The 19,459-nt window shown below is 44.3% G+C and overlaps 1 protein-coding gene across 10 annotated transcripts in view; it reads right to left on the bottom strand.

The window, feature by feature from the left end:
• LOC135542043 (eukaryotic translation initiation factor 4 gamma 3-like) overlaps positions 1-19,459 on the bottom strand; it is a 78,700-nt gene that overhangs the window by 12,994 nt on the left and 46,247 nt on the right. For 4 of the 10 annotated variants that reach the window (XM_064968636.1, XM_064968637.1, XM_064968640.1 and 1 more), the window contains exons 3-12: positions 13,179-13,346; positions 10,520-10,612; positions 10,114-10,164; positions 9,882-9,914; positions 6,243-6,263; positions 3,527-3,706; positions 3,305-3,416; positions 2,986-3,092; positions 1,300-1,434; positions 52-229 (exon numbers count right to left, since the gene is read on the bottom strand). In XM_064968636.1, coding sequence (XP_064824708.1) covers positions 52-229; positions 1,300-1,434; positions 2,986-3,092; positions 3,305-3,416; positions 3,527-3,706; positions 6,243-6,263; positions 9,882-9,914; positions 10,114-10,164; positions 10,520-10,612; positions 13,179-13,346 — 1,078 coding nt within the window. The remainder of the gene's footprint in view (positions 1-51; positions 230-1,299; positions 1,435-2,985; positions 3,093-3,304; positions 3,417-3,526; positions 3,707-6,242; positions 6,264-9,881; positions 9,915-10,113; positions 10,165-10,519; positions 10,613-13,178; positions 13,347-19,459) is intronic. The other 6 variants (XM_064968639.1, XM_064968645.1, XM_064968638.1 and 3 more) reach the window with 5 other exon arrangements.

The following is a 19,459-nucleotide window of genomic DNA, read 5'->3' as shown; positions in this document are numbered from 1 at the left end:
CTCAGAGCAGAGATGTATTGTGCCTGGAGGGTGGAGGGGTGAGGGTCAGACCTGGCCCTGGTTTGCTGTCTGCAGCCCCAGGCGTGGGCTGCTGCTGCTTGGGGGGCTCCAGGCTGTAGGCTGGGTGGGCCTGGCCTTGGCCCTGCTCCGGAGTCTGGCTGCCGCTCGGCTGCTGCTGCTGCGATTTGAGGTAGAAAATGTGAGGATAATGAGGGTGCGGCCATAAAAACTAGCAACATGGAAAGACAGCCAAATAAGCACAAACGAGCACAAAAATAGAATTAAGCGGAAACAAGGAAACCAGTGGGTATGGTTAGAAATATTGGCAACGGAAAAGACAGGGGAAGACAAGGATAGACAGCAACCAAGGAAAGCAGGCAAAAAGGGGAAAGGAGAAGAGCGCAAGAGTAGGAGAGAATAAAAGGGAAATGGAGGCACGTAAGGTAAAACAAGGCAAAAAAAAGGGGAGTGTAAAAAAGGACAAAAGACAGAAAGAGAGGAAAGACACACTGTTAACGTCCAAGGAGAGGACAAGAAGGAAGTGTCACAACAAAAGACTTCCCTCCACAAAATCCAGAACAAGAACTGTCATTTAAGATGATTGCCCCTTTCTATTAGAATGCATTCAGCAATGGCTCCTTTTTAAAAAATAAATAAGAACATCTTATTTCTGGATTCTTCATGGAGGGACAGAAAGCAGAAACGACATGTTCCATAAGAACATTTACTGTACCAGAAGAGAGGGAGGCGATACACTGACACATGTAGATCGGTACTAGTAGGTATAGATGTGTAAGCCATAGATCTGTGTCCAAGATTAACATGATAACCAACTATGACCAATGAAATACAGTGTGTTTAGGTCACTGTTGTAAATTAGCCATGGTTTCCTGTTACTCCAATTGAATAGCAAAGATTGTGAACCCAAGGCCAGGTAAGTGTGCTAGGTGCAGATCAGTGGGTCAGGGACAGTGGCTGAAGTCTATGTGGCTGGCTGTGTCTAACGCAGTATGGCAGAGGATGGATTAGACACAGACTGAGGAAAATGTTTCTGGTCTGGTGCATGTCTCTCTGTATGTGGTGGTGTCAAAGCCCTGGTGGCCTGGCCTAATTGCCCGCTCCCTCCTAACGCCCAGCAGTTTGTCCTAAGCACAGCTTTTACACAGCCATGAATGAGAGGTTAATAGCTCAGCTCAGTTCAGTGGGTCAGTGGCACACCATGGCACCCTTTGTGTGTGTAAGTGAGTGAGAGAGCATTAAGCCTAAGAGCAGGAAGCATGAGAGTAGATGTGTACTTACCTGCGGAGGGGTGGGGGTGGAGGAGGGTCGTCCGACAGGGGGAGTTGGATTCCGGCTCCCTGTGCCCCCTGCCATGATCTCCTCTGTGATGTCCCTGCCTCCCTGATTGGGGTCACGGATACGGATCTGGGAGGACAATGACACAAAAGGAACGCCGTCTCACTAAAGCACCAGTGTCTCAGAGCAACCCTCCCCCAGCCATTTAAAACAGTGGAGCGCGTAATGTACAGGAGTACTGACTGAGTATAAAGAAGCATTAATACATCTGTGACCAAACGTTTCAGACATTCTTATTAATCTTGTGCAAATGGAGAGAAAAAGCTTAACACTTGACTTTTTACAATATCTCATATTTCAGTTCAGGCATTTAAAAGGGTTTCTGAAAAGATAATGTATTTTCATGTGGGTCAGCAAAATATACCCCCCCCCGCCCTTCCATCCTTGACTTTTCCAAAATAAGTATATTTAACAGACGTATGTTGTTAGTATTTCGACATCACAAACATAATTTGTGTATTACGCAGCTTTATGAAGCCATTTTCCCCCTCATTCATTCATCGCCAGTCAGCCTGTGCAGCTGATGGCACATCAAACTACAGTTAACTGCCAAAATAAAGAAAACACCAACAAAAGTGTCTTAACAGCCACCAGAACAGCTTCAATGCACCTTGGCATAGATTCTACAAGTGTCGGGAACTCTATTGGAGGGATGCAACACCAGCCCTGATTGGTGAAGTGCTCTAGAGACTGTTGTCCTTCTGGCAGGTTCCTTCATCTCAGCCAATGAACTCTATAGTTCTGTCAGAGTGGTCATTGGGTTCTTGATAACCTCCCTGATCAAGGTCCTTCTTGCCAGGTTGCTCAGATTGGTCGGACGGCCAGCTCTCGAATATGGGTAGTTACATTTTTTGTTAATTTCCCAATGATTGAGACCACCGTGCTCTTGGAAACTTTCAACACTCTCAAAATTGTTTAACACCCTTCCCAAGATATGCCTCATGTCAATTCTCTCTCCCAGATCTACGAACAGATCCTTGGAATTCATGGTATAGTTCCGGCTCTGATGCACTGTCAACAGTGGCACCTTATATAGACAGGTGGGTCCAGCTTTCTGGTGTTAAAGAGCTAGATTAAGGCCTGGCTAGGGCTCTCGAGTGGCGCAGCAGTCGAAGGCACTGCAACTTAGTGATAAAGACGTCACTACAGTCCCTGGTTCGAATCCAGGCTGAATCACATCCGGCCGTGATTGGGAGTCCCATAGGGAGGCGCACAATTGGCCCAGCGTCATCCGGGTTTGGCCGTGGTAGGCCCTCACTGTAAATAAGAATTTGTTCTTAATCGACTTGCCTAGTGAAATAAAACAATTCAAACAAACCCTGCTTCTACACAGAAAAACTCTACTGGCAACCTAGATCTAAATGAAACCATGTCATCCCTCATATACCTTCTCTGTAAAATAAATATTCTGTTTCAAAATGCAAGTTAAAGGGGCTCATGGATCCAGACACGTCTCTTCATCAGGGATCATTTCTCATATCCTCTCACAGTATGCATGTGGAAACAGAAGATCTGGTGCCTAACTGAGCACAGATGGCCTACGCTAGTGTGTATCCGTATGTGTAATGCTTACATACATAGGGAGCGTGTGATGTCTGTGTTGAGATGGCAGCTTGGTGAGATACTCACTGGTTTCTTCTCACGCTTGGCTGGTGGAGGTTGCTGCGGTGTAGGCACTATGATGGGGGTGAGGGGGGGGTACACCTGCTGTCCTGGATAGAATTGAGGTCCGGGAGCTGAGTCAGGAAGGAGTAAGAAAAGCTGAGTATAGTGTGTGTCACTCTCTGTGTGTGTAGCTGAGGAACAAACTGAGTTGATGGGGTCTGTACAAGAAGATAATTGCGCTAGAAAGGACAGATGTGTGCTTTGTGCAAGGAGACAGCTATTTTAAATCAGACTGGCGGGGTTTGAAGTGGTGTGTGTGTGTGTGTGTTTGGCGGTGACTCACCATACTGAGCAGGGTACTCCCCCGGCCCAGGGCCAGGATAGAAGGTGCCAGATCCCGGCGGCTGCACTGAAAACGGCTGGGGCGGCCCCACATAGGGCGTACTGTGGCGATACTGTAGAGGGAGAAATGGAGGGCATAGAAGAAAGGGTTAAAAGCTGCGTGGGGGAAGTGGTAGAGGAATGCCTACTGGAGAGCAGCAGCAGCCTGGTCAGTCAGTCCCACCTGTGGGATGTAGTACTGGGCAGCCTGTGGGGAGGGGAAGGGCATGGGGGCCATCATCATCATGGTGGGCTGGTTGGGGGGGTATACCGCCGCTGTGGGGTTCTGAGAGCCGGGCCGCAGAGATGAAGTGTTGGTGGGGATGGTTGGCCGCGCTGTCTGCATCTGAGCCCTCTGGAAAAACTGAGAGGCAAGAGACACACACACACACACAGACCGATATTACATGTGAGAGAACTTAGTCCCAGAGAAGCAAGAGAGGATCCACAACTTTCCCAACAGCAGTCTAATCTCTTCATGCGTGTCCTGTGCAGTCTCATTTCAGCTTTGTGGACGCAGGAGCTCAGACAGATGAAGCCAAGGAGACCTCAGAGACAGAGAGCATTATCTCGGAGGACCAGGTGGATGGCACTTCGACTCCATTGCGCTCAAACAGCACACATTTCCCCAAGCAGCATAAACAAACCCACAGGACACGGGCCTGCAGGGTGAGTCCTGACTCCTCCAGCTGGGTTCCCTCTGCCCTCATCAGAGAGAGATCAAGGTTGTGAAAGGTCTCAGAACACAGCGGTCTACCAGCAGCCTCCGCCACCCAACCTGCTGTGCTGTTACAACAGGGCTTAGAGAGCACGGTTCCATGCTGCCAGAGTCAACCACCAACCAGCGCACAGCAACACCCTGTACCTACCACACATGCTATTACACGCCACACACGCTGACTTTATATGCAACCACATTAGTTTACAATGCAGTGTCCACAAATTTGTAAAGTGCTCATGTTTATGCTATATAGTAGCGGTTCCCAAACTATGGGTCACTAGTAACTGTGTCTCCCTCTGCCATATGTACACAATGTATCATATACAGAAAGCAACTGGTAGCAAAAAATATCCACAAAGACATACTGCAGCATCTCCGATTGTAAAATACATCATCAAACCACATCGACTACGTGCACACCTGTTCGCAAACTGTGTGGAGATATGGGATCAGAGCATGACAATTTGCTATTTCACACCGAGGCCTGGCGGGGAGAATATTGGAAAGATTTTTCTAAATGAGAAACGAACTGGATGTAAAAAAAAAAGACGATTTTCTTTGTGATGAAAAGAAAATGGTGTCTCCTTGCCGATGTAACAGACAAAGGCTATTTTGAAAACTGAATGCAAGCATGCAGGGGAAATAGAAAAACGTGCTACAGATGTGTATTCAGAGGAAATATTTCTTATACATAAGCGAAACCATGCCCCCTTTCCTTGGCTGTGGAAGTTTCTAACAGACAACAGCAGAAGTGAGTGTCCCACAGGAGTGGCGACAGCTCACCTCCAACGCTTTGAAGAGCACTTTGGGACCTACTTCCCGGACTTGGACATGACGTTTGACTGGGTGTAAAATCCGCTTGACTGTGATCCTGGCTCAGTTGGCATGCCAGCAAGTGAAATCACAGCTGATTTAGCTGTCATGTGACTGAATGCTGCAGACAACGCATTCACAGGCCATTACGGAGGAGTTTTGGTTCCTGACTCAAAGGGAATACCTTGCCATTTCCCCCCGAGCATTAAAACTCATGGTACCCTTCGCCAGCTCATATCTGTGTGAAGCTGGATTCTGTGATCTCGTCTGAATTAAAATCAAATATTGATCCAGGACAGGACAGCAAATATGAGGTGCGTACTGTCGACCACGTACCCTGACTTTGAGAAGCTCCGACGTGACATGCATCAAGCATACCCATCTCATTAGTGGAGGTGAAATAAGAGAATCAGAAATGATGTCAGACTGATTTGCAATTGACTGCCATAGCCCCCCCCCCCCACATTTTTTGTTGTTGTTGAAATTAACAGCCATGGTTAATTTCAACAACAAAAAGGTGTGTGTGTGTGTGTGGGGGGGGGCTGGCTATGGCAGCCAATTGCAAATAATTGGATCATGGGCCAAAAAGTTTGGGAACTCTTGCTACATAACTGGGGCCACAATGTATTATAGGGCTGTTCTGTGTTGTTCTGTTAAATGAGGTGAGGTTTTATTTACAATGTGGAAACAGAGCTCTTCTTCATGCGTCATAAGACACAGAATCATAAAAAATGTTCTCATGACTGCAGAAGTTATGTTTGCAGGAAACTAAATATCACAATCAATGGGGTGCTCAGTGCTGCCAAGCTCTGGGGAGCCCATAAAATGTTATGCAGCAATCAATGTACTCCAAGCAAGATAAAAGACTCCACACAACAGCTGTGGCCTACATCCTGATGACTAGAGCTCAAGGTTACCACAAGCAGTTGACTCGGGTTCAATAATTCTTCAGCGATCAGATACCCTGAAGTATACACAATCTTTATTTAAACTGCGGTTCATTTCATAAAAATGAAAAACACTTTTGGTGAGAAGAAGTTAACAGTTCTAATATTTTGCATGCTGTTCATCCAAACTAAGCAAACATGGGAGATTAAGAATGGTGAAGAAGAATGAAGGGAAATGATTGAATGACTACAAAAAGACGTAGGTTAAAAAGAGAGAAAATTAGTGAGTGTGGTGTTCAGGCAGTATTATATTATGTTGGAGGGAGAGAGAGGGGTTTTCTACTGAGCATACTTTAGTTAAGATGATGGCCACTGGAGGGCTCTGGGGTTAGAGGTTAAAGGAAGGGGTTAGGACCGGTAGGTAGGGGTGTTCCTCATGCCATGCATCTGCAGAGAGTTCTGACAAGAGTCATTATTACCTGGATGGGCCTGAATCCTCCCTTGAGTATTGAAGCAGGAAAGAGAGAAAAGCCAAATGGGAGACTGCACTGATGAGTGTGGAGCCCAACACGAACAGTGAGCGGGCAATCATTCACAACACACTCGGGTTGGGCGATATTTGGGGAGACCTCCTCCTACGATATGCTTCTCCAAATATCGCGATATTCGATAGTTTTGCACAGTTAACTTCTTCGATATAGGGGGCGCTCTTTTAATTTTTGGATAAAGAAACGTTCCCGTTTTAAACAAGATATTTTGTCACGAAAAGATGCTCGACTATGCATATAATTGACAGCTTTGGAAAGAAAACACTCTGACGTTTCCAAAACTGCAAAGATATTGTCTGTGAGTGCCCCAGAACTAATGCTTCAGGCGAAACCAAGATGAAATTTCATACAGGAAATGCCCCAGATTTTGAATGCGCTGTGTTCCAATGTCTCCTTATATGGCTGTGAATGCGCCAGGAATGAGCCTACACTTTGTCGTTTCCCCAAGGTGTCTGCAGCATTGTGACGTATTTGTAGGCATATAATTGGAAGATTGACCATAAGAGACTACATTTACCAGGTGTCCGCTTGGGGTCCTCCATTGAAATTATTGCGCAGCTGCGTCCACTTTTCCATTAGGTTCAGAGGAGAAAGGCAACTACCACGAATGATTTATCATCGAATAGATATGTGAAAAACACCTTGAGGATTGATTCTAAACAACGTTTGCCATGTTTCTGTCGATATTATGGAGTTAATTTGGAAAAAAGTTTGGCGTTGTAATGACTGAATTTTCGGTTTTTTTTCTTAGCCAAACGTGATGAACACGTATAATCTTTTTGGAAAAACTGAACATTTGCTATCTAACTGAGAGTCTCCTCATTGAAAACATCCGAAGTTCTTCAAAGGTAAATTATTTTATTTGAATACTTTTCTTGTTTTTGTGAAAATGTTGCCTGCTGAATGCTATGCTAGCTATCAATACTCTTACACAAATGCTTGTGTAGCTATGGTTGAAAAGCATATTTTGAAAATCTGAAATGACAGTGTTGTTAACAAAAGGCTAAGCTTGTGAGCCAATATATTTATTTCATTTCATTTGCGATTTTCATGAATAGTTAACGTTGCGTTATGCTCATGAGCTTGAGGCTATGATTACGCTCCCGGATACGGGATAGCTCGACGCTAGAGGTTAATGACTAGATAATTCTATACTATGCAATTGTTGTGCTTATTTAGATATTATAGTCGCAGTGTAATTAAATAACCTTATTATGGCGAAACTTCATTTTCAACTGCTCCGTTTTGATTTGTAAAGTTCACATAGAGTATTGTCTTGTACGTCACAATATCGCCAATATCAAATATCACAATATTCGATTTATATATTGGCCCAACCCTTCAACACACACACATACACGAGTGTATATATAAGGCTTTCCGCCTGTCACAATATTGTGCATCCTGTGGGCCCTTTTGCAGGTTGAGCTGTTCTCAGTCCCAGCGTGGAGCCGGCTGTATTCCCACAGAGGTGACTTAGCAACACAGAGAGTGTGGAGGGCTGTGAGGGAGTTATGTGACACCACAGAGCTCTGTTTATCTAGCTGCTACCATTCACCAAGGACTAAACTCAGCCAGGCTCACTGGTGGTGTCATCACAGTGGTATCCCCAACACCTCGGGGTACAGACAGAGGGCGGGAGTCTGAGTCAGTCCTGATTGGAACACTCTTCTCTTCCCTTTGCTTTGCTCTGGCAACATGCACGTGTAGAATAACTAAGACTTTGCTCCACTTTGGCAGTCAGACATGAGCTTGTTGTTAGTATCAGGGAACACCAACAATGCTAGCTCTGCTCATTTCAAACAGTGTATAAAGTTATGGAATCAACTGCTTAAGTTAAATCTGGATGTCAGAAGGTGAATTCACCAATTTGTAAGTCGCTCTGGATAAGAGCGTCTGCTAAATGACTTAAATGTAAATGTAAATGTAATATGATGCTTATATCTGGCTGACATTTGAACTCTTACTGGAAACCTGTTGCTCACAGGTTTCTGCTGCTGCTCAACCTGCTGCTCAACTGCTCACAGTATTCGATTTGGGGCGGCAGGGTAGCCTAGTGGTTAGAGTGTTGGACTAGTAACTGAAAGGTTGCAAGTTCAAACCCCCGAGCTGACAAGGTACAGATCTGTCGTTCTGCCCCTGAACAGGCAGTTAACCCACTGTTCCTAGGCCGTCATTGAAAATAAGAATTTGTTCTTAACTGACTTGCCTAGTAAAATAAAGGTAAAATAAATAAATAAAAACAGTAAACACGCTCAAAAACAAAAAACAAATGATTGGACGTAGAGGCTACAACTAACATTGTCAAATCAAAAAACAACTGTATCCTTTGTCTGACCTCTTGGTTTGCAGCCCCGAAACAGTGAAAGAATGAAGTTGCTTTCGCAATGAGAAATCAAGATAACACGGAGAGGTCGGCTGACGTCAGCAGGCTGAATAAAGAGAGGTTTTCGGCAGATGAATGAATTTCCAGATCACTATGTTGCGCTCATTGTGGGGGGCGATTGCAACTTATGTCAGAGACGAGGCTCATTTTCTCTGGATGTATAATAGCCCTTTTGTTCTGCTTCATCTGCTTTCCAACTCCACTTCCGTGGCGGCACAAGAGAGGCCAGCACCAGGACAGAGCAGAGCCCGTATGTGACAGTGCATGTACTGTGTACTCTGTGCCAGTAAACAGTTCAGATTCTGACACACTGAGCCTGACTGACCTAGGAGGCTGCCTATTAATAGTCTGTCAAAATGGTCAACACAGAATCATCCAGAAGGATGTTGGACAACAAGTTATGGATGGGGTGGGGTGGGGGGTGCCTGTCTGCCTGTGTGACCCAGTGTCTTCAAAGGGCATCTGATTCTCATTACGACAGAGAAATAAACCATTTCAACAGGGAGGCGCTGGGGGATTCTCGTCTCTGTGCCCAGGCTCATCTCAGCAGTTACATAGTTATGTTCAATCACACACAATCAAAAACAATTCAAACAAAACAACATGCAATCATATTTATACAAAACAATTATTAATCAGATAATCTAAAACACAAATTGACTCGGAATAACCCTTTCAAAAAGGAGAAGGATCGAGAACATTGTGTATGCCAATGTCCGATAAACATCTGAGCAACAGGGCATTAGATGTTCCTAAAATGTTGGAGCAGTGCCATCAGCACCACACTTGTTAACACCAAGTCTGAACAACAGTTTGACAAGCAAGTCCACAACAATGCAACATGAGAAGAGAGTCATCACTATAGTATGGTAAACATCTAGCATCGTTGTCTGACTGGCAGTCAGGCAACTGTCATCTTAGATATGCCTTTAACGACTATGTGGAAAAAATCTCAGACAATGGCTGTTGATAAACAAATCAGACTGTTGTGTGCCTGGGTGGAAAGCAGGCAGAAGGGGAGACATTCTCATTAACTTAGGGGACACATTTCTGTATAAACGGGGCCAATTTCCACTGAGAGCAGAAGCTCTTTGCCGACCAATAACAGTGGTGTGATGATGTGCACAAAGCAGTTCTAGCTGAGGGAGCAGAAGGGAGAGAACAGAGGAAATGGGGTTTAATACCTGATGGTGGGTTGGTCGAGGGCCCGTCGCAAACTGATTGGGTAGAGAGTGTGAGGTCCGGCAGAAAGAGATAGGGTGTCAAAGCAGAGAGAGGAAGAGAGTGATAGAGAGAGATACAGAGAGACAAGATGAGCAATGAGGGGCACACTGACATGGTAATACAAAACCACAGAGAGAGCAGTGGAGCTGCCACGTTGTCATGTTTACTGCCATTAGAGGAGATGATGCAGACCTGGTGGTTCCATATGACAGGGGGGCTGGGGCTGGGGCTGGGCATGGATGACTACATTGAAAGTGCAGATAGAACAGTAAAGTACTTTAAGTATATCATCTTGAAGTCATGGGCATACTGAATCCACACATTATGAATGGGGGACATTTTAACATTAGGTAACACACAATTATCATACTTAACTTGAACGGCTATCTACAACTTTTAGATAACTCAAAGACTGGAAAGCATCACAGACGTCCAAGTGTGTACAGGACTGCCTGGCAGACACATCAGGGCTAATCATTACTGGACAATCACTACCTCCGATGACATTGTACCCCTCTAGGCCAATCAAAATGTCTGGATTTCCAAAAGCACAGCAGTCATAATACATACGCATGACACAGAGAAAGCGGGCACTTACCGGGCGACTCTGTGGCTGTGCATTCATTTGCTGGGTCTGAGGAGAATACACAAGAGGTGTGGAGCCAGCATTCTGTCCAGTGGTGTACGGAGACTGTCATAGGGGGAGGGACAGCGGCGTGAACGTAGTAGAGAGAGGGATAGAGAGGGGGATGTATGAAGGACAGAGAGAAATGGGAGATAAACGGAAATGGTGGTTAAGAACAAGTTGAGGAGAGATTTGATGAATTACAGCGGTTTGAACATCTTACCTGGGTCAAAATCATTTAGACCAACCAAACTGTTGCTCTCCTCACCAATTAAGAATAATGGACAGCGTGTGTGTTAGCATGGTAATCTAGTGTAGTAGTTTAGTGAAACACCATTGTCTTACGTCATATAGATTGGTGCAGAAGGCCATTGGGCTATATGATGACTTGTAAACACTCATGGGATAGATTTTTAAAAGTATTTTGTCTACAATATGCAGTCATAACATTAAAAAATGTTACCAAGGTGACATTGTCTACTGAACCTCCATCCTCAGAGTCAAAAATCATTCAAAAATCTGCAGCTAAATTTTTATGTTTTCATCACAAGCAAGTCTTAACTACCTAATTATATATCTAGCTAATAAGTATTGTGGTTATAGAATCAGTACTATAAATTGCTTGCTAGCTAAGCTAGTTTGCCTGCTAGCTAAGGCAGTGAGTCTCATCAATCCATATAAAACGAAAGCGATGTTAACCCAACGCCAGTAAACACACTCGATGCTTAATAAATACTCCCTCAAGGTAGCTAGCTAGTGTAGTACAATTATATCTAATAGCACAATGAATATGTTTTCATGATAAGACAGTGTTTGGCCGTGTTTAGTTAACCGAGTTCTGTAGCAGCTGACTACTCTAGTTGCGACGTTATCGTGTTGGCCAAATGTTACAAAGCACAGAGTCAAAAGTGCCAGTCTATCAGAGTCAAATACATACTTCGGTGCAGTACAACTTCAGCAGCAAGCTGGTAAACTAGCTACAGTAATGGCCATTCCAACTAGCACTAGCTAGCTGCTAACAAGTTTGCTCCGCTGATCGACTATAGCTCAGTGTTCAACTGCTCTCAAAGCTCATCACTAAGCTAGGAACCCTGGGACAAATACAACTCCCTCTGCAACTGGATCCTGGGCACATCTACCAGGCTGTTCCACAACACAGGGGGGCCTCAGGGGCCCCCTCCTGAACTCCCTGTTCACCCATGACTATGGCCAAGCAAGACTCCAACACCATTATTAAGTTTGCCGACTACACAACGGTGAAAGGCCTGATCACCAACAATGACGACGAGACAGCCTATATATAGGGAGGAGGTCAGAGAGCTGGCAGTGTGGTGCCAGGACAACAACCTCTCCCTCAACATGATCAAGACGGTCATGGACTACAGGAATAGGAGGGCCGAGCACACCTTCATTCTCATCGACGGGGTTGTAGTGGAGCAGGTCGAGAGCTTCAAGTTCCTTGGTGTCCACAACACCAACAAACTATCATGGTCCAAACACACCAAGACAATCATGAAGAAGGCACAACAAAGCCTATTCCCCCCCAGAGAGCCAAGTCTAGGTCCAAAAGGCTCCTTAACAGCTTAACAGACTATTTGCATTGACCCCCCGCTCCTCCATTTAAATTTATTTGTATTTTTTAAATGCTGTTGCTACTCGCTGTTTATCATCTATGCATAGTCACTTTCCCCCTACCTACATGTACAAATTACCTCGACTAACCTGTACCCCCCCCCCGCACATTGACTGGTACCCCCTGTAAATATAGCCTCGTTACTGTTATTTTACTGTGCTACTTCTTTCCCCTTTATTTATAAAATATAATTTTTCTTAACTGCATTATGGGTTAAGGTCTCGTAGGTAAGCATCTCACGCTATGGTCTACACATGTTGTATTCGGCGCATGTGAGAAATAAAAATGTCATGAATATTTATGAGTCTCGACATAATCCGTTGGGTGATTGGTTGAGCCTTCTTGAGTGTGTGTGACGTCACACAGATGCTTTACAAAGAGCCGTGGTGTGGCTATATAGCTGGGATAATTCAAGTTGTGCCACCGGCTGCAGACACTATTAATAGGCCAGAAAGAGCAGCTGAACACAGTGGGATATGGGAACCCTTTCATCACACACACACTTTATGCAAAGGCTGACTCATTCTGGAATCGACAATAAGTGTTTTTGTTTGTTTGTGTGTGCGTGCACTTCAAGGCAGTAGGAGAAACTAGCAAATCCCAGGAGCAGCAATGTAATTGACTTGCTGTACCAGTGACTAATACATTAACCCTTTAGCAGGCTCTTATGGAGAGCAGAGAGAACGCGCCGCAGCAGTTTAGAAGTTGCTGATGTCCTGTGGAACTCTTATCATTAAAACAAATGTCCTTCTCTTGGACTATTTATTGACAGGCAGCACACAGGACATACAGAAATACAAAAACACTATTTGACCAATCAACAGGCCACTGTGCATTTAATTCATTAAGAAATGAATGCAAACAAAGCATGCAGCAACAGGCATTTTGATAAAGATGTTACAGAAAAACAGGAGGAGAAAGAATGAGAGAGAGCGAGGCACAAAAATAAAAAGACAGACCAAAAGGTCATACGCAGAGAGGATGGCGGCAGAGACTCACCCCTCCGCCTGCCTCCCAGCCCTTAGGGTAGCGATATGGGGAAGCTGTGGGTACTGATACCTGAGAGAGCGCCGGTGAGTGGGCATGCCCTGGCGGTGTGCCCGCCAAGTTAGGGTGTCCCTTTGTGATGTCATGAGCCGTGTAGGGAGGACCAGGGTGCCTCGGTACCTACAGCACACAAAGAGAAAAAGATAGAGGACATCAGATAATTACAACATGAAAAGACAGAGGCAGTCGGGTACAGTGCATTCAGAAACTATTCAGACCCCTCAACATTTCCCACATTGTTACGTTAGAGCCTTATTCTAAAGTTGATACGTTTTTTCCTCAATCTACACACAATAACCCATAATGACAAACCAAAAACAGGTCTAGAGATTTTTGCAAATTTATGAAACAAAATAATTTAAATATAATATTTACAAAAGTATTCAGACCCTTTACTCAGTGCTTTGCTGAAGCACCTTTGGCAGCGATTACAGCCTTGAGTCTTCTTGGGTATGACGTTACAAGCTCGGCACACCAGTATTTGGGGAGTTTCTCCCATTCTTCTCTGCAGATCCTCTCAAGCTCTGTCAGGTTGGATGAGGAGGGGCACTGGACAAATATTTTCAGGTATCTCCAGAGATGTTCAATCGGGTTCAAGTCCGGGCTCCGGCTGGGCCACTCAAGGACATTCAGAGACCTGTCCCGAAGCCACTCCTGCATGGTCTTGGCTGTGTGCTTAGGGTTGTTGTCCTGTTGTAAGGTGAACCTTCGCCCCAGTCTGCAGGCCGAGCGCTCTGGAGCAGTTTCTTTAAGGATCTCTGTACTTTGCTCTGTTAATCTTTCCCTCGATCATGACTCGTCTCCCAGTCCCTGCCGCTGTAAAACATCCCCACACCATGATGATGCCACCCGCATGCTTCACTGTAGGGATGGTGCCAGGTTTCCTCCAGATGTGACGCTTGGCATTCAGGCCAAAGAGTTCAATCTTGGTTTCATCAGACCAGAGAATCTTGTTTCTCAAGGTCTGAGTGGCTTTTGGCAAACTCCAAGCGGGCTGTCATGTGCCTTTTACTGAGTGGCTTCCGTCAGGCCACTCCACCATAAAGGCCTGATTGGTGGAGTGCTGCAGAGATGCTTGTCCTTCTGGAAGGTTCTCTCATCTCCACAGAGGAACTCTGGAGCTCTGTCAGTGACCATCGGGCTCTTGGTCACCTCCCTGACCAAGGCCCTTCTCCCCAGATTGCTTTGGTAGGCGGCCAGCTCTAGGAAGAGTCTTGGGTGGTTCCACATTTTCTTCCATTTATCGATGAGGCTACTGTGTTCTTGGGAACCTTCAATGCTGCAGACATTTTTTGGCAACCATCCCCAGATCTGTGCCAAAAACACAAACCTGTTTCGGAGCTCTACGGACAATTCCTTCAACCTCATGGCTTGGTTTTTGCTCTGACATGCACTGTCAAATGTGGGATCTTATATAGACAGGTGTGTGCCTTTCCAAATAATGTCCAATCAATTGAATTTACCACAGGCGGACTCCAAACAAGTTGTAGAAACATCTCAAGGATGATGAATGGAAACAAGATACACCTGATCTCAATTTCAAGTCTCATAGCAAATGTTCTGAATACTTATGTAAATAAGGTGTGTTCTTTATTTTTAATAAATGCGAAACATTTTCTAAAAACCCATTTTCGCTTTGTCATGGGGTATTGTAGATTGATAAGTGAAAAAAATATTTAATCCATTTTACAATAAGGCTGAAATGTAACAAATTGTGGGAAAACTCAAGGCGTCTGAATACTTTCCGAATGCACTGTATATGCTTCTGCGTGTTTTGAGTTATATTATATCTTGTAATTGTTAGTGTGCTGAAGCTGTAACATTTTGGCAAAGAATTGCCAAGAGAATGTACACATTAGGGTTGCAAAAGGAGGGAATGTAACTCGGAACTTCAGAAATTTACCAGTAATCTACTAGAATTTTGGAAACATCCAAATACTAAGTTCACATGTAGGAGAGATAAAATAATAAAATATGAAGTTTTGAAAATGAAATATACAATGACAAAATCTGTAAAACATTATCCTAAATATAATCCATAAATTTAGGGAATAACGTTGATGTTATGAGGGTATCAGCCTGGAATATAATTTATTCTTGTGCATCTTTCTCTTTCAAGACTTACAAAAACAAACAACATGCAGCAATTTCAAAGATTTTACTGAGTTACAGTTCATATAAGGAAACCAGCCAATGGAAATAAATTCATCAGGCCCTAATCTATGGATTTCAATTTCAGTCAATTTCTAATGTGACCACCATTCATGCAGCGCGACATCTCTCTCACGTTGAGTTGATCAGGCTGTTGATTGTGGCCTGTGGAATGTGGTCCCACGCCTCTTCAATGGCTGTTTGAACTGGAACGCACCGTCATACACGTTGATTCAGAGCATCCCAAACATGGTCAACATGTCTGGTGAGTATGCAGGCCATGGAAGAACTGGGACATATTCAGTTTCCAGGAATAGTGCACAGATCCTTTCGACATGGGGCCATGCATTATCATGCTGAAACATATGACGGCGGCGGATGAACGGTACGACAAAGGGCCTCAGGCTCTCACCACGGTATCTCTGTGCATTCAAATTGCCATCGATAAAATGCAACTGTGTTCGTTGTCCGTAGCTTTTGCCTGTCCATACCATAACCCCAATGTAGCCTGTTTTTTGTCCCCCCCACGTTGGTTCTGAAATCACCCACTACTTGATTTGTCATTTTTGCAGATTAAGTGTTAACTAGTATTGTAACAATATTTATTGTTTACAAATTAGCTATGACATAGCCAATTCATATATAGTAGAACTTTTGATTTATTTGGTCAGCACGCAAAGCTGGGCACAGTGCACAGTTTGACTTGGCTTCTGATATTAACTAGGGTTTTTATCCAAGCAAAATTAGATGCTTAGTTCGACACTGAAGGAGAGGACACATCAGTTGTCAAAGCCTGTAAGGAAGCATTTCACTGTTGTATTCAGCGCACGTGACAAATAAACTTTGATTTGACACAAAGTATGAGGTATTTTGAGAAGGAATAGAAAATATGAGCAAAACATTTGAGTGAATCTGTGATTCGTTACATTTTAATAGATTTTCTGACCGATGCATGCTACATTTGGATCGGTTTGGGGTCTGCGAACCTATGCAGTCTTATCTTAAACATTTGAATCGGGAACAATGTGTATCGTTACATCCTTATTTTACACATTTTATTTATTTTACTAAGTCAATTTGTCTGTTGTAAATGTATTGGGGTTGAACTGGTGGCAGTTGTGAAAAATAGTTGTAAGATGTCATTATTGATTAGCTGCTTTTTTTCAGAAGGCTATTTTCTCTTGAACCAGTCTTTCCACAAGAAACTCATGGACAATTAGGGCTGGGCAATTTTTCTAATTTATTTGATTCATTCAAATGTATGTATGTTTTAGCACGTCATTACCTGTATTGCAAGAATCAAGGTATTTTGTGTTTTTATGAGCGTTTATGTCCGCTTCTTCTCATGTCTTTTTGGTCTAGTCCCCTTCTGTGCACCTTATTCTCTCTCACACACGAGAAATCATTTCTTCCTCTCTGACGAAGTTTCAAGTCGCTATTGCATTTGATAAGGACACAGAAGCACATTGAGACATAATACGGAAGTAAAAATGTCAAAAAATGCCCTTTTTATGTTTCAACTCCTCTCAAATTGAACGCAGCGCAGACAACTGAAACAGAAGTATTAATGAACATTGATTCTGGAAAAGTAATGCTCAGTTTGTCACGCAGCATTTAACTACCGCTATCAGCACTTTAGCTTAAGACTTATACTATCTGTCTCGTCTGTTTGATAAATGTGCAATAAGCATAAAACACAAAAGGAATTGGCAACTTGTTCTCATTCTGAGAAATAAAAGTAGGCCACTTGATTTCAACATCTGAACAAAGTGGACTGGCTAGCGTGCTGTTCAAACAGTTGGAGACGGACAGAAGGGTGGGTTCATGACAATTCAACTGTTCTAACTTGTTACCTTGTTACCTAGTAATTAATTAGCATTGTACTGCATGACAAGTATTTGATCACCTACCAATCAGTAAGAATTCCAGCTCTCACAGACCTGTTAGTTTTTCTTTAAGAATCCCTCCTGTTCTCCACTCATTACCTGTATTCACTGCACCTGTTTGAACTCGTTACCTGTATAAAAAGACCTGTCCACACACTCAATTAAACAGACTCCAACCTCTCCACTATGGCCAAGACCAGAGAGGGTGTAAGGACATCAGGGATAAAATTGTAGACCTGCACAAGACTGGGATGGGCTACAGGACAATAGGCATGCAGCTTGGTGAGAAGGCAACAACTGTTGGCACAATTATTAGAGAATGGAAGAAGTTCATGATGACGGTCAATCACCCTCGGTCTGGGGCTCCATGCAAGATCTCACCTCATGGGGCATCAATGATCATGAGGAAGGTGAGGGATCAGCCCAGAACTACACGGCAGGACCTGGTCAAGGATCTGAAGAGAGCTAGGACCACAGTCTCAAAGAAAACCATTAGTAACACACTACGCCGTCATGGATTAAAATCCTGCAGCGCACGCAAGGTCCCCCTGCTCAAGCCAGCACATGTCCAGGCCCGTCTGAAGTTTGCCAATGAACATCTGGATGATCCAGAGGAGGAATGGGAGAAGGTCATGTGGTCTGATGAGACAAAAATAGAGCTTTTTGGTCTAAACTCCATTCGCCATGTTTGGAGGAAGAAGAAGGATGAGTTCAACCCCAAGAACACCAGGACGACTGCACTGTATTGAGGAGAGGCTGGATGGGGCCATTCATCGCGAGATCTTGGCCAACAACCTCCTTCCCTCAGTAAGAGCATTGAAGATGGGTCGTGGCTGGGTCTTCCAGCATGACAACGACTCGAAGCACACAGCCAGGGCAACTAAGGAGTGGTTCCGTAAGAAGCAGTTTAAAGTCTGTTTTGCCTGAAGGAAACCTGAACAGACCCGAAACCAGAAAGATCTGGAGAATGTCTATGGATGAGTGGGCCAAAATCCCTGCTGCAGTGTGTGCGCAAACCTGGTCAAGAACTACAGGAAACGTATGATCTCTGTAATTGCAAACAAAGGTTTCTGTACCAAATATTAAGCTCTGCTTTTCTGATGTATCAAATACGTATGTCATGCAATACAATGCAAATTCATTTCTTACAAATATATATCACATACAATGTGATTTTCTGGATTTTTGTTTTAGATTCCTTCTCTCACAGTTGAAGTGTACCTGTGATAAAAATCATATCTTGATTTTTCTTTTAACCTTTTATGGGTGGTTCTCGTACATACAGTGGGGAGAACAAGTATTTGATACACTGCCGATTTTGCAGGTTTTCCTACTTGTAGCATCATGGACAAATATTATTATAAGATTTTTAAGTATAAAGAAAAATGATACTGATACTGGTAGTTTTGCAACCCTAGCACACACACACAGAACTCCACAGGTCATTAGACTTGCTCCTGCTGAGGAATGTAAATTAGGCACTTTAAGGTAGGGATCAACTCCTGTCTGGCTCTGTGCAGAGGAGCAGAGGACCTATGCTGTACATGAAGCGGGTTGTGCCTTGCTGTGCAGACTTAGGCTCTGCCCTGGGCTGTGCTGCCCGATCTGTCCCTTTGCAGTGCTGGGCATGCAGTGTGATTCGTGCTGTATCCCTGACACTGTCCTGTACTGTGAGCTGTAAAACACTGCAGGTGCTGCTGTAGTAGCAGACCTGGCACAGCAGAGATAATGCAGGCTGGCCGGCTCACCTCTGCTCCCCTGGGCTTTCTGCTGCCCACACACCTGTTGCTGCTGCACATGAGCCTCTGAGGTAATGGTAACTCTCCCTCTCCTCCGATTGTCTTCTGACAAAATTCTCTCTCAACAACTCTGGTTCACTCTTAATCCCTAACATATCTCGGTTTGGCCCACTTTCTCTGGTTGACAGGATAAAGGCAGCTAATCGGACTGCTGTTGCCAGGGGATGAGTCTCTGCTGGTGACTGATTCCACTGACAGGCAGAATGACAGGAAGGGAGGGGCAGGACCTGCACAGCCGAGCATAGGGAAAGGAAGGGAAGGGAGAGTCCAGAAAGCAGTCCTCTCCTCAGCCACAGAGCAGACCAAAGCCTTCCAGGAACATAGTTTCCATTGATGTCATGCCTGCAGACCGCCGACAAACCCACACAGTCATTTGAAACTGACACTACTCAATACT

This window comes from Oncorhynchus masou, chromosome 6, assembly GCF_036934945.1.
Source record: "Oncorhynchus masou masou isolate Uvic2021 chromosome 6, UVic_Omas_1.1, whole genome shotgun sequence".
NCBI classification, from domain to species: domain Eukaryota; kingdom Metazoa; phylum Chordata; class Actinopteri; order Salmoniformes; family Salmonidae; genus Oncorhynchus; species Oncorhynchus masou.
This window is presented reverse-complemented; position numbering and strand designations above follow the sequence as displayed.